Raw genomic sequence first — 15,787 nt, 5'->3', positions numbered from 1 at the left:
CGTATTAGAGGCGTTAAAAAAACCTTTCATGATTATTTTTTATAAATCTTGCTCAAAAAATCGTTTTGGAGGCATAAATTATCAATTTTTTCAACACAATTTGTTTTTTTTTTGTTTTATTTGCCAAATAAAGTGAATAAATCCGGGCAACATCTGGGCATTTTCCAATGAAATCCGGGCAACCCGGCCGGGCCGCACTATTCCCAATTTTTGTAATAAATATCCGGGCAAACCCGGATAAAACCGGGCAATCTGGCAACCTTATGTTAGATCAATATAGATTATAGATCAATATACTTACCTCGTTGGGTTCCGAAGTGTGATCTACTGTTCGTCTTCCGACGCTGATTTTACAGCATAAAATCAAGTAAGCTGTTTGACAACAAGTCAATTTTCCAATAAGAATTTTCTACCGCACGCTTGAGAAAATTGCAAAAAAACGGATTTACAAGAAATTTTGTCGACAGAACACTAGCGCCAAAATAGATTTTACGGACTGAGATCGAAGCTCAAATTGTGTAATCTGTTACACACAGAGGTTCAATCGTCAAGTGCAAAGCTTGGATCCCATCTCGTTGGATGGCAGCACCATATGCATTGTGTTGTTGTCTCCGAAGATTCGTTCGTGAAATAATATGCCCGATCATCTTGATAGTTAGGGATCTTTGCTACAAGGCACACGTAGAATCGATATGATGCCACAAAAGCTTGGTTTACGTGAAAAATCCAGTATATTTAACTTCTTTATTATTTTGCGTGTAGCTAATCGAAACAAAAAAAAGCTTTAAGGTACTGTGTTATTCATAAAAAAAATCCGCTTGCTGTCCTGTGTGCGAAGAAGGCTTGATTATTGCATAATTCGACATCATGCGAATTTAATGATGCAGTTTTCTCCGTAAATTATGTACCAGGACTTCCATTTTTTTTTTTTTCATCTCAGCTACTCCGGAATCTTGGTCATCAGAAGTGTTTCCCAACAATCTTTCGGACTCACTTAAACAGTTCAACAAGCTTCACAGCGCCGTACCAAAGTAGTTTAGCTACAAACCCAAGTGCTCACGACAATATCTGATGAAACACAAGGCTTTTGACACTGTAATCTACCAAGGGCGATAATAACAACAATACGTTCAATATAGAAATGGATTCCTAAGTGTATAAATCCTAAAAGCTTATTTCCTTGCTTTTGACAATAATATTATTTTAATCACCTTGAAAATAAATTGGTTCTTTTTAATATAGATACTTCGGTGTATTTGGAGGGGAGATAACTTTTTTTTTGTCTACAGATATGTTTTGCATTTTTGCAATTTTCGTTGAAAAGAGAGGTGCTCTTTTTGTCGCGTGTGTTCATTATGCCCTTGTCTCCCCTACATACCTACAGTTTAGGTCCTACATGTCGCACATGTAGTTTTCGTCAAATCTGATTGAGAGAGAGAAATTTAGGAATTCTGAACAAATGATTTTTAAACTTCAATATATTACATCAAAACCTTGTTAAAATTTTAAAATTTTTTGGACTTTGTATTTCATTAAAACTTATTCGTGCCATGCGATCAAAGCGTATTTGCCTAAAACTGAACTGATTAGATATGTTGATTTATCAGCCGTTTCGTCAAAAGGCTGTATGCGCAAATTACCAAATATACGAATTTTGGAACACTTTCCCCTACACGGTAACCCACCATACTCTGTACTGTAATTTCAGAAATTCAAAAAGGTATTCTACTGCCTCAGCGCCAGCGAAACTTGACAACCGTTTTTGATTTTCAGAATCAGTGAATAGTCGATATCTAACGTATCTAGAGTTAATGTGGTGTGTAGTCGGTACTTCCGCAGGACATGAACCAGTAGGATCTTCATCGATATCCATGCATATCGAATCCCAAGACAGTTTCGAGGCCCTCCACTGAACGGCAGATAGGAATACGGGTGCCTCTTGGCAACCTGTTCCGGCAGAAAGTGGTCCGGATTGAATTCGTTAGCGTCCGGCCCCCAAATTTCGATGTTTCGATGCACAAGATAAACAATCAGACCAATCGATGCTCCAGCGGGAACCGTATTGTGATCTATCGGGAAAACTTTGTGTAAAAGGGATGTTCTAGGGATAGGTGAAAAAGATTTTTCAATAACTTACCATCCAATTTTAAAGCAGCCGAGGCAGTTCTAGTTATTATTGGTCCCACCGGGAAAAGTCTCATCGTTTCCTTACAGACCATCTCCGTGTAGACGAGTTTCGAGGCATCATCAATGGAGACATCTTCGTCCAGGCAAGACTGAATTATCTCCTGGTATACTCGATCCTGAATTTCCGGAAACATCGCAAGCATTAGAAAACAGTTAACCAGAGCCGTAGAAGTGGTATCATTGCCGACAAAAGCAATTGTGTCCAGATGCTCGATGATGTCCGCTCTATGGATCACTTTGTCTTCGCTGACCATTTCGTACAGTTTGTCGATGAAAATTTGCTGCTTTTTTCCTTCCAAACCGCTGTCTTCTTGAGGCTCAATTGTTTTAGGTCTTTCGACGTCTTTAGTCTCCATGACTTTGTACGACACAGTTCGCATCTGTTGGTGAGCTTCGGTGAATTTTCTCGCATGTCCAATCGTTTGGAAAATCCAGTCAGGATAAAAGATTGGATAGAAAACGCGTTTCATAATTGAATCCATGAACTTGTGCTGTCCTTCCAGATGTTTGTCTCCATCCGACGACGTTTGAAGGTTCAAATTCATACCACAAGCAGTTGCTGGAAAATATTACGTGTGAATTTCGGTTTTAATCTTCTTGTTTATTTTGAGAGAGATCATCGGTAAAAAGTAATATCATTTCATGTAGGAACATGTTAAGAATTTTTTTATAGCTAGATAGAAAGTTCAATTCTTCAAACTTTTGATCTGTCAATAACTAAAATTTCAATTTCTCAAGGTGTTCCTACTAAACAAAGACATCACTTTTCACCGATAAGGCCGATAAATGAAGTAACAATCTTATCGTCCATTCTTTCAAAATAATTTACCATAAACTGTATCCAGTGTACATTTGCCAATATCGAGAGATATATCGCATTCCCCTTTGCCGAGATAGCGTTCCAGAAGTTTGACCAACTCTATACTTTTTTCGTTGAAAACCGGCACAAATCTAGGTAATATTCCGGCACCGAAACAGGGACTAAAGGCCTTTCTCAGGATTCTCCATAGTGATGCTAAAACGAGATCAATATTTTTCAAGTAAAAATAGTTTTAAAAAACCGAAAACCATACCGGGAGCTGCAAAGATGCCTCGATTCACATTGAAAAAGCTGTAGTGAATGGTTTTACCGATGCAGTGCGGCGAGTTGAGCACGGTTTGGAAATGATTCGGATCGTAAATCAAGATGTTCACCAGCGATCCGACCAAAAGACACGATGGCGATGGGAAATGCTCCATAGTGGCCTTGAGCCCGTCAAAGAAGTTTGCTTCCGATTCAAAGACAAAAGCTATTATTTTTTCTCTTCAACTAGACCAAAGTTGTTTCAACCTACGGTATTTTAGGACTTTATAGTACAAGTACAGATGTCCTATTAATGGCAAAGCAAAGTAGCATTTCATCTTCGATATTGAAGCCCGGAGTTTTCGGTGGAACCAAATGTGATGAATGATGATTGCCACCAAAGTGGACACAGACAGAAAAAGAAAAACACTACCCATGACAACTATATTTGCACGTATGAACACAACAGAAATTTAACAGTAAGAAAAAAGCTAAGTGTTTTTCCGCACCTTTGGAGTCACGAACTCCAATGAACCCTAACTAACCAGTTGCAGGATATTTTATTCAGCAACGTGAGCGCCAGTCCCGAGTTTAATTGATCCCTTCCGATAGCTAATATCAAAATTGTATCTAAAATACTAATCAATGTTAACAACTAATCCCGTTAGTCTCATCAAATTCTTAACAACTTTTCCCCAATGTAAACATGTATTGGGCGTGAACAAGAGTTTACAAATCGCTTCAAGCCACGCAACACACATGTAACCAAATGAGTTTCATAAGAAGTAACGTTAATTCAATGCATACATCTTCGACACGCCACTGATCAACACCTGAAGTCATTGATAGTGTTACATTGTAGTATCAATTGTTCTGTAAATTGTAATGGCTTCAGCTGTTTTGTACCACAATGGATGAAAGCTCCCCCTTTTGGGAAGTTCGGGTGAAAGAACTGCAAGTTTAACTTTTGATTTTGATTAATTTGAAAAGATTTGATGACTCAAAACGAGCTCAGTCAAAACGAGCTAATTTAGCTACTAAATAAACCTTTGTGCCAAACACTGTCAAAAGCTTTTTCAATATCTAGAAGAGCACCACCAGTTGAATAATCTTCAGATTTGCTAGTGTTAATCATACAGTAAGCGAAATAAGAATAGCACCACCATGTTTTTTGCTTGTTAAAATATGAATAATTGAAAATTACGAAAATTTTCTTCCACAGTTTGTTCTGAATTGCTTAACGGATAAATCAAGCATAAGTTTACTTTTTTTTAACGTAGCAATTGGCGTTGAGGATCAAAAATGTGGAAAAGGGGTGCGAAATAAGAATAGAACCACTTGAGTTTTTCAACACAAACGAGCTTATTTTTTGAAATTTACTGTGTAAAAGTGAATAATAATGCTTTTACGAATTATTTGAATAAATAACTGCATTTTGAGGAGTTTTCCAGAATTCCAAAGGTTTTCATAGGTTTTAATTAGGGGTTTTAAGAGATGCTCCTCTTGCGTTAAGGAATTTGATATTTGAGCTGTAATTCTTTACCAAACTACTTATTTTCTTCATAAAAATGATGTGAAATGATGAATCAAACATTCGGGATTAATATTGAATCAGGAAAAATAGGTTGGAAATCAAAAACTTTGATTTTGTTCAGTAAACCACACTTTATTCCAGTTTCAAGTCGTAGATGGCAGCACTATCTTGCAGTAAAAACCAAATTTAGTCTCAATATTGATTTTCCAGGTTTATTTAGGCCCATATTCATCATTTTGAGGTATTTTCCCATCACAGTTTTGTGGAAGATCACGCTGCAGAAAGATTTTCCGGATTTGCAAAAGAATCACCACCACAAAAATGTACAACCGCCAAAATTCCTGCTCATCAAAACTTCCGATTCAATTGCAAATCATACCAATAATACTACTAACCGTCTGTTCCATCAAGCTCCATCGCAAAGTATAACTTTATTCTGATAACCGGTCCGAAAAATTCACTTTTAGTAACCTTGATGCAATTCCATTTTTTTTTGTATTTAGTGATCAAAGAATTTCCAAAGCATGCACACGGTACATGTATTTATTTCATGATCAAAATCATCCAGCACTTCCTAATTAATCCCGGATATTCGAAAATGGGCATGAATTCGGTTAAATGGCAAGATAGTGCTGCCATCTATGACTTAAATCTAGAGAAATAGTGTTTGACTATTAAAAAACATTAGTATTTTTGAATTCCAACCTACTTTTTGGATTCAAAATCAGTCTCAAATCTATGTTTCATAATTTTGCATCATACTTATGAATGTTAATGAAGAAAATTAGTAGTTTAGTAAACAATTGCAGCTCAAATATCAAATTCCTTAACTCTAGAGGAGCATCTCTTAAAACCCCCTAATTAAAACCTATGAAAACCTTTGGAATTCTGGAAAACTCTTTAAAATGCAGTTATTGATTCGAATAATTCATAGAAGCGTTATTATTCACTTTTACACAGTAAATTTTCAATAATAAGCTTGTTTTTGTTGAAAAACTCAAGTGGTTCTATTCTTATTTCGCACCCTTTTTTCACATTTTTGGTCCTCAACGCCAATTGCTACGTCCAAAAAAAGTAAATTTATGCTTGATTTATCCGTTAAGCAATTCAGAACAAACTGTGGAAAAATTTTTTCGTAATTTTCAATTATTCATATTTTAACAAGCAAAAAACATGGTGGTGCTATTCTTATTTCGCTCACTGTATTAGTTACACTCAAAAGTTGATGTGTAGTAGAATGTCCATGACGAAAACCGAATTTTGCATCAAGGAAAATAGAATTCTGATTAATGTGAATCATCATTCCAATCAAAATAACTCTCTCAAATAGTTTACTTACAGTTTCATTTATTTGGAAAATACGCCTAGTGAAAACATTTATTGAAGATTTTAACTAAAAAATTTAAAGTGCTTCAGTCAACTTTTTAATCAAATTGTAAAAAATCTCATCTTTCCCTTTAGCTTTCATATTTTTAAATTTTTGGAAATCAATTCAAGTTCATCAATATTTGTCTCGCAGGAACTATCAAATACATTTTGCTTAGAAAGAATATCAACAAATTCTAGGGAAATTTGAGCATCAAATGGACTAACAACGTTTAAATTAAAATCATGAGCAGACTCAAACTGTTGGGCTTATTTTTGAGCTTTTTCTGCGTTAGTTAAAAGAAGTTTATCTGTATCTTTCAAAGTATGAGTTGGCTTCTGGGGATTTTTCAGAATTGAAGTTAATTTCCAAAACGGCTTTGAGTAGGGTTTTATGTCCTCTACAGCTTTAGCAAAATTTTCATTACGAATGAAATTTAAACGACGTTTGATCTCTTTTTGAAGGTCGCAATAAATAAATTTCAAATAAGGATCCCTAGTACGTTGATATTGGCGTCGACGAATGTTTTTCAGTCGTATCAAAAACTGAAGATCATCATCGATCAAAGGTTGATTAAATTTATGTTTAACTTAGGGTATTGAAGCGGCTTTAGCATTGATTGACTATTGAAGTTGTCAAATTTTCTACAGCCAAATCAATATCTTCTATTGAATTCAGTGGAACGTTTACATCCACATTACGTTCAATAAAATTCTTATATCGCTCCCAGTCAGCTTTTTGAAAGTTAAAAGTTGATTTTAAAGGGTTTTCAATGGGACTTTGGGATAAAGAAAAAGTTACTGGAAGGTGGTCTGAATCGAGGTCCGCATGAGTAACTAATTGGTTACAATGCTCGCCTAAATCCGTTAGAACCAAATCAATTGTGGAGGGATTTCTAATTAAAGAAAAACAAGTATGCCCATTAGGATATTCAACAGTATAATAGCCTGCAGAGCAGACATTAAATACAATATTCCCATTAGAATTCGATGAAATATTGTTCCAAGATCGGTGTTTTGCGTTAAAGTCACCAATAATAAAAAATTTAGATTTGTTTCTGGTGAGTTTTTGTAAATCTCCCTTCAAAAAATTTTTCTGTTCACCACTACATTGGAAAGGCAAGTATGCGGCAACAATTATAATGTTCCCCATTGAAATTTCTAATTCAATTCCAAATATTTCTAAGACATTTGGACTGACAAAAGGAAGAAGTCTAAATTTGAGACTACTATTTATGACAATAGCTTCACCCCCACCTTGTCAATCTAATCGATGATTTCGCAAAATTTTAAAGAAAGCATTGCTTTTCAAGTTATTGTCTGGCTTTAAAAAAAGTTTCAGTGATGGCAGCAATATCTAGGTAAGTTTTGGTTTTTCAAAAATAAAAAGAATGCATCTTGGTCAGCCAGCAAAGATCTAGCGTTCCAATTCATAATATTTATATACCTATTTGGATCCATGAGGGAACCGTAAAGTCATAATAATTTTGTTAGCATAATTAAAAGAAGTTTGGAAAGCTTCAAACATTGAATTAACTTTAAACATAAGTTGCATCCATTAAGTTTTGATGCAATAATTTTAATTTTTCCTCTGTAATTTTATTCAAATCAACAAAATTGTTAGGATCAGAAAATGAAGGAGAAGAAGAAGTATTTGAAATTGAACTTCAGGGATTTTCCCAAGCCTTCGCATGTACATTGACCAGTTGTTGTACCAGGAGGCAACCCATTTTCAACCACCTCTGAGAACGTTAAACAACGAGTCTGTGGCGCTGACTCAGCACAGGTAACATTAAAATCACTTCGAGCATTACCAAGACGAGATTCTAAAGCAGGCCGAGGCTGACCGCGAACAGGCAGATTGTTAGCCAACCTGTCGTGTGGAGACGAAAAACAGGAAAGAGGAGAAGAAAATTTTCTGACAACTTTGGGATTTTTCTTTGAAACAATAATTTTTGCCCTAACGGAACAGTCTATGGGATTGGAGGAATGATTACCTGAGCAATTCGCACACTTGAAGAATTCAATTTGTGGTTTATCACCACCAAAAAGGCATTTATATTTTTCATGATCGAATGAGCCGCAAAGCATGCATCTGCCATTCATTCTACAATTTTTACTGCCGTGACAAAAAGCTTGACAACGACGACATTGCGTAATATTTTGAAGAAAATTTGTGAAGATTTTCGAAAATGTTCAAATTTGACTCGACAATGAAACATAAGACGAGCCTTTTCAAGAATTTGCAAATTATTAACCTGATCCTTTTCAGGAGCAAAACCAACACTACTGATATTATTCATGTTGGTTCTTTTCCTCATTTGAATTACTGGAATCGGAGAAAAATCTAACAAAGAATTTAATTTGGTTGTGATTTCATCTGATGTCTGATCGCCGGTGAGACCACGAAGTACAATTTTAAACGGACGATCACTTTTAGTGTCGTATATAAAAAAATGTGTTGCACAAAATGACAAAAATGACAAAAATGACAGAAATGACAAAAATGACAGAAATGACAAAAATGACAGAAATGACAAAAATGACAAAAATGACAAAAATGACAAAAATGACAAAAATGACAAAAATGACAAAAATGACAAAAATGACAAAAATGACAAAAATGACAAAAATGACAAAAATGACAAAAATGACAAAAATGACAAAAATGACAAAAATGACAAAAATGACAAAAATGACAAAAATGACAAAAATGACAAAAATGACAAAATGACAAAAATGACAAAAATGACAAAAATAACAAAAATGACAAAAATGACCAAAATGAAAAAAAAAGTTTAAAAAAAACCGTCTGTTTTTTATTGTGAATATCTTTTTATTTTTATAAAAAAGTGAACTGATATTCAATAAAGGTGCTTTTTAAGACCACTTTTACCGCACTGTCAACTTGGAAGGTAATCAGCACTTGATGCGTGTCTACGTAGACACTTTCGGCACCTCAGCGAAACAGTACTTAAACTACCGGGAATCAATGTCGTGCAATGATCACGCAAAAATATCGGTGCCTAGGTAACTGGGACGATGATCGACAGTTTTTAAAGCCCGCTATTAAAAGTTCGTGGGACTATTAGCCAGTAACGATTGTTTTCCCGGGATGTTGACATGCCATAAAACCGGGTTTACTTTTTATCAATGGACCCGATGACGGTTTCATAAGGAAAATTAGTTGGAACGTGAATTTTATAAATACTGTCAGGTGACAATGACTATTTTCCGTTAGTCAGTTTGGATTATTCAATATGGACACACAGTACTTTTCCCAGCTGCTAGTATTCCTGGTTCCAGCTTTGATTTATTTATTGAACCGTTGGAGAAATCGTCGGTTTTATCGAGTTTCCGCGCAACTGTCGGGTCCGGTTGATTTGCCTTTCCTCGGATGCGGTCATTTGTTCTTGGGCAAGGATCACGATGAACAGTTTTCCATTCTGAACAATATGACCAAAGACTATCAGTCGCCGTTTCGGGCTTGGTTGGGCCCGGAATTCGTGATTTTCGTCGATAATCCTGAAGACATGCAGGTGGTTCTGAATTCTCAGAATTGTTTGGAAAAAGCTGATCTCTATCGGTTTGTTGGCTGTGAACGAGGGCTGTTTTCGTCTCCGGTTAACATTTGGAAGGTGCACCGGAAGTTGCTGTCGCCGTGCTTTAGTCCAAGTATTTTGGCTAGTTTTGTGAATATTTTTAATAACAAGTGTGCAGTGCTAACCCAAAGAATTGAGAAACATCTGGGAAATGGAGCGTTTGATATATACGCAGACATTTCGCGGTGTACTCTGGATATGATTTGTGGTAAGAAGTGATGTCTATCAGTAGAGTGGGGAGTTCGAGTGGAAGCAATATTTACACTATGATTTTTTATCAACTAGCTACCACGCTTGGAACCAACATGGACCTGCAAAGTGATGAGGGGACCAGATATGTTGAAGCTATTGAAGAGTAAGTGTATTCCATTTAAAACCTTACAGAGTGAAATAGTTTTTTTTTTCTTAACGAAAAGGGTGAAAATCAAAAAGAAGGACTATCTCACCAACAACGATAATCGAAAAGAAGTATTAGAAACTAAGTATTTCAGAGAGGATCAGCAGGATTGTTACTTAAGTTTTTCGTATTGTTTTTTTTTTTTTGACTTAAAATCATGGGAAAACTAATTATCGTAGCTGAATATTTTGTCTGAAAATTGTGTTTAATAAACCATGGCTGGAACAAATGAGAAATCATTCTTTTTCACTCTTAGTTGAAACATCTCGAATAATTTGTTAAGTTTCAATAATAAAAAGAACTTTGAACTTTATTCAATTTCCCCTTTGGGATTTGTGAAAAACTGAGAGATGTAACAAAAGAAGCAGTTTATATTTGTTCAGTCTAAAAGAGTTTTCAAAACTATAGGGCAGAATAAGGATACTTTATCCAAGTTCGTTCTAATGTTTGGAGCATCGAATTTTTAAAATACAAACTTTCAGAACCTGTAAAAGACGGCTAGTTTCTAAATTTTCCAAAATAGATACATACATATAATGAAAATAACAAAATGAGATCAAGTATCCCCATTCTTCTCTAAATTTTGCCCATATTGTTTGAGAACTTAATCATAAATAGTCTTAAAGAGAAACATTGATTGTCAATTTTCTTCTTCCTCTTCTTCTCTCTATTTGAACCGCAACTCGGCCGTTTGGATTAAGGGGGGGGTAGGGTCTAGCACTTTCAAAAAATCGATTTTTTTATTTTTTTATTTTCTTATTGTAAAACATTTCAAGAATGTTGTGTCAAATTTTCAAGTCAATTGAAGCAAAACTGTAGAAATTATAGGCCTTTATCTCCTCCTATCTTATACTGCAAGAAAGCAAGAGCAGAAACTTCAAACGCGTTTTTCTCGAAAGCACATTTTTAAAGTCCGTGGACATCGTCATTTGAAAACTACTTATCCGATTCTTTTCAAATTTGAAACATATTTTCTACATATAAAATACCAGACCCCAACGTTTTTCTTTTTTGTTTTTTTTTACTTTGGGGAGATTTTACAGGTGAAAAATGGCGGATTTTTTCGTGAAAAATCGTAGTTTTTACTTAAAACAGCCACAAAAATTTCATAAAAAAAATTTTAAGTTAAATAAAAACGTTGGGGTCCAGAAAAACATCTATTAAAAATATTTTGCTCTGATTTTTTGACTTCAGATGATTCTGTGCTGAGATACAGTGTCCACCGCAAATCCTGTTTTCTAAAAGGCATCCTCGAAAGTGCTCCGTCACCGGCTCATTTTTCAATATTTTTCTACAAAAAAATTACTAAATGTTCTTTTAACAATGCTTTGTATAATGCAAAAAATTTAAATACATTTGTTTGAACGATAGCTCCAGAAAAAAATCGTGAAAATGGTGTTTTTTTATACCCGTTAGACCCTACCCCCCCCTTAAGAACAGTGTAACTGTTAATCAGGATTGTCAAATTGGCACTCTTTTACTAAAACTGAAGTGGAAGCCTTCAATTTTCCATTATTATTGAATTGACACTCTGATAATTACGCTAATAATTAAAACCGAATTGAGATTTGAATTCAAATCACGTTTTCTTATGAATTTAAATGTGCCCTCGATTTGACCAGGATCAATCCTGACCTAAACTACCCATAAATTAGCATTTTTGGTGAAATATATTAACAATGCAAATACAATAATACAAATGAAACGTTCTTGATTAAGGTTACCAGATTACCCAGTTTTATTCGGGTTTCCCCGAAAATTTGATACAAAATTTAGGAACAGTCCGGCCCGGAGAGGTTGCCTGAATTTCATTAAAAAAAATGCCCGGATTTATTCACTTTATTTGGCAAATCCAACAAAAAACAAAAACAAATTGTGATGCAATTTTTTTTTTGCGCCTCTAAAACGAAATTCTTTCAACTATTTTTATAAAAATAATCACAAAAGATTTTTTGGAAGCCTAAAATACGATTTAAAATTTGTCGATGAGTTGTGATGAAACAATTTTTTTTTTCAATTTTGTTCTTAATTTCGTTTGAGTAATTTGTGGGTCTTGACAAAATTTGCCTGGATATTGCCCGGATTTTTGGTTGTCAATTTTGAGATCAGATGTGCCAATATTCTGATCATTTAGTACGCAGCACATCACCAACTTCTCTTGGCCAACGTCGAATTTCATTTATTGGTCCGCTTTTCTTTAGATCAACAATTTTTAATTATGGTTTTATTCGAAATTCGGTGTTTTTTGGCGTTTCAAAAATATTGATCTCCAATTTGTAAACTAGACCGCTTAAAGTGTATTTACAATATTTACACGCAAATTTCTAGTTCAGAATAAGGTATATCATTTTCAATGATTATGACTTACTCAAAGCATTGTTTTGAAACTTGGATTCTGATCAATTTCGAACCGTAACAGTAGAATTTATTATTTATCCGAGATTGTGTGATTGTCATTAGTAGAAAAATGGATTAAGAATAAAATTCCTTATTTATTGTGCATTTTTGGTTTTGTTATTTTTTCTAGCTGAATTTGAATTAATTCCACTGGCTCCAAGGACAACAAATCATTTCGGTAAAAACTTGATTTGAATTTGTAAGGAAATTTTGTATTAGAATTATATTATTTCAACCTACCACTTCAAGTATTCTGGGATTTAGGATCAAAATTTTCCGGTTGTGCTGCGTTATAAAGTTTTGAAAGAACGTTAAGGGAGATAAGGGCATAACGAGCACCCAGGGCATAATAAGCACTCCTTTTTTCTACATAAGTACGTATTTTCTTAAACAAATTTTCATAAGGACTTGTTTCGTACTACCTATAGTATTAATTGTTCACCAAAAAAGAAATATCCTTTTCATCTTTACAGAATTATTAAATAATAACGAGCTAGGTTCTCAAGTGACGAAAATATTATAATTTTTGAGCCCCACCAAATAAGCTTTTATGACCTTTAAATCATCTTGATCTAAAATGTACGCACTGCAACATGATTTGCACATTGTTTCTCAATTTTCACCATCATCAAATTTTTGATTTTTAATCAATTTTTAAACGCGTTTTTACTTAAATTTGTTGACTTGGGGCGAACAGATCACAATTAATCAGGGCACGATGAGCGTTTTCTGCCGTATAATCAAAGCAGCGAATTCAACTCGATGAAGTCAACTGAATAATAGTGCTACAGCTTGACTTTTTCCATCTGTCGATTTGGCCTATTGGTAAGTTGTCGGAGAGGTAATCAGTAGACTCGAGTTCGATTCCTGTTCGAGGGGATTTTTTTTTTCACATTTGTTTTTTTTTATTGTTACATTATACGGCTAGTAGCATCACTCGTCAAACAAAACACCAGAAACATAATGTATGAACATGTGTTAGTTCTTTAAATTCTACAAGCAGACCTGAATTATTTTGTTATTGCTTTGTTTGATGAATCTACGCCTCACAGTTTGGTGCAAAATGCAAAAAAATCACCTTGACCAGAAATCGAACTCGAGTCTAGTGATTACCTCTCCGACACCTTATCAATAGGCCAAATCAACAGATGAAACAAGTCTAGCTGTAGCTCTATTATTCAGTTGACTTCATCGAGTCGAATAAGCTACTAGATTCCCCGACAGAAAACGCTCATCGTGCCCCAATTAATGTTGCTTATACTGCCCCAGGGGGGTTCTCATTATGCCCCTACAGTGACTGGTTTTCAGCTTTCGGCAAAAAATTTTAAAATGCATTTTTAAACGTTTTTATCTACTTTTTCAAGTTTCATCCAATTAGGCAATACACTATTTGAGTGCCTGAACACGAAACAATGATGTAATTCACATATCATAGCTGTTCTCTTTGGTTAAATAAGCGTTTACCTTAAGGTGGCCATTATGCCCTTACCTCCCCTACTAAACTTATCCACTTTTTCTCTAGAATCTGCGAGCTCGTAAATAATCGAATGCTTATGATTTGGCTACACTCGGATTTCATCTATCGGAGGACGAAAATCTACCAGAAAGAGCAGAAGCTCCGTGAAGAGGTCTACAGTATGGCACGGAAAGTTCTTGCCCTGAAGCTTCAGGAGCGGGACCAATTTTTGAAAGGCAAAAAGAAAGTTCAACCAGAGGACCAGGAGAAAAATCGGGGAATCTATATCGACGAAATTCTCCGGTTAGCCGAGGAAACCCACGTGTTCGACGAGCAGGACATGAAGGACGAGCTGGATACGATTATCTTGGGTGGTAATGAAACGTCAGCTCTGACACTATCCCACGTAATGCTAATGTTGGCAATGCATGAAGATGTACAGGAGCGGGTTTACAATGAAATTATCAGCGTAACTGGTTCGAAGGACCCAACGACGCCTATTTTGTACGAACAAATCCCGAAGCTAGCATATACAGAGATGGCTATCAAGGAAACGATGCGCCTGTTGCCTGTTGGACCATTGTTGGCCCGAAAGTGTACTGCCCCAACAAAAATTTGTTAGTAATTTTAGGTATCTCTTTGAGAAATTGTTATTTATAGCAACACTTGTTTAATTGCAGCGAAAACAACCATTCCGGAGGGTACAACCGTGGTGCTAGGAGTCTTCAACTGTCATCACAATCCGAAATATTGGGGTCCGGATGTTGACACCTTCCGCCCCGACCGGTTCCATCCAGAACAGGTTGCCTCTCGGCACCCCTACTCTTATCTTCCCTTCAGTGGTGGCCCCAGAAATTGCATCGGCTACAAGTATGGACTGATATCGATGAAAATAATGCTCTGTCATCTACTGCGCACGTACAGATTCCGATCGCCGATTACGATGGATACTCTGAAACTTAAAATTAGCGTCACCCTTAAAGTTGCCAACAGGAATATGGTGCAGATAGAACGGAGATGTTAAATGGATGCAATGATGCAACATCAATGATGCAAGTGCCGGGGGTTATGATATCTAGTTAATTAAAACAATAATTGAACGTTCACTTTTATATACAAATACAATGACATTAATTGAAACTATATTGTGTTGCTTTGAGTTATTATTTCCAATTCATGTCACTCCAACTTAATTCCGAGTACGAGGTAATTTTTCTTTTTGTAAAAATAATAGAGGAGAGTGGGGGATCGGTATGGGTTAACGATATTTATTTACAGATATGAAGAGTTAAAGACTACTCAGTCATTGTTCCGTTCACTAGGTATGTACTTTTAGTTTAAATACTAGTATAATCTAAATCAAATACAGAACTAAAGTATGGTCTTCTAGATATTTTTGTTCAAATGTGCCACTACTGTCGTTCCTCCAACGAAAGCAAACACCCACTGACCATCTTCAGCACAATGGTGTACTTAATCTTAAGTGTATCCATCGTCAGCGGCGTTTTCAATCGGTATCTCCGTAGCACATACACCAACATAATCTTCATCGCAACCCAGGCGTATTTTATACCGATACAATTCCTTGGACCACCACTGAAGGGCACGAACGAGTAAGGATGCCTTTCCGAGACCTGCTCCGGAAGAAAATGATCCGGATTGAACTGATTTGCATCGGCACCCCAAATATCCTTATTCCTATGTACCATGTAGATGCACATCGTCAGAGCTGTATTGGCAGGAATCGTGTAGTTATCTGGAATAAAAATTTATTTTTTTAATAGAA

The 15,787-nt window shown here is 35.5% G+C and overlaps 3 protein-coding genes across 4 annotated transcripts in view; 1 reads left to right on the top strand and 2 right to left on the bottom strand.

Moving 5' to 3' along the window:
- Positions 1–1,725: 1,725 nt before the first annotated feature.
- LOC129753605 (cytochrome P450 4C1-like) lies at positions 1,726–3,426 on the bottom strand. Its single transcript, XM_055749441.1, has 4 exons — positions 3,261–3,426; positions 3,017–3,202; positions 2,138–2,746; positions 1,726–2,069 (listed from the first exon to the last, which is right to left on the bottom strand). Exons 1-4 carry the CDS (start codon positions 3,424–3,426, stop codon positions 1,726–1,728), a joined length of 1,305 nt encoding a protein of 434 aa, XP_055605416.1.
- Positions 3,427–9,399: 5,973 nt separating this feature from the next.
- Positions 9,400–15,755, top strand: LOC129751398 (probable cytochrome P450 313b1). The gene is made up of 4 exons (XM_055746886.1): positions 9,400–9,959; positions 10,037–10,106; positions 14,068–14,618; positions 14,682–15,755. Exons 1-4 carry the CDS (start codon positions 9,410–9,412, stop codon positions 15,023–15,025), a joined length of 1,515 nt encoding a protein of 504 aa, XP_055602861.1. The 5' UTR covers positions 9,400–9,409; the 3' UTR covers positions 15,026–15,755.
- Positions 15,061–15,787, bottom strand: part of LOC129751397 (cytochrome P450 4C1-like) — a 37,035-nt gene continuing 36,308 nt past the window's right edge. For both annotated transcript variants that reach the window (XM_055746884.1, XM_055746883.1), the window contains exon 5: positions 15,061–15,757. In XM_055746884.1, coding sequence (XP_055602859.1) covers positions 15,414–15,757 — 344 coding nt within the window. In that variant the 3' untranslated portion in view covers positions 15,061–15,413. The remainder of the gene's footprint in view (positions 15,758–15,787) is intronic.

This window comes from Uranotaenia lowii, chromosome 3, assembly GCF_029784155.1.
Source record: "Uranotaenia lowii strain MFRU-FL chromosome 3, ASM2978415v1, whole genome shotgun sequence".
In the NCBI taxonomy this organism is placed as follows: domain Eukaryota; kingdom Metazoa; phylum Arthropoda; class Insecta; order Diptera; family Culicidae; genus Uranotaenia; species Uranotaenia lowii.
The sequence above is the reverse complement of the archived record's forward strand: the minus strand, read 5'-3'. Positions and strand labels throughout refer to the sequence as shown.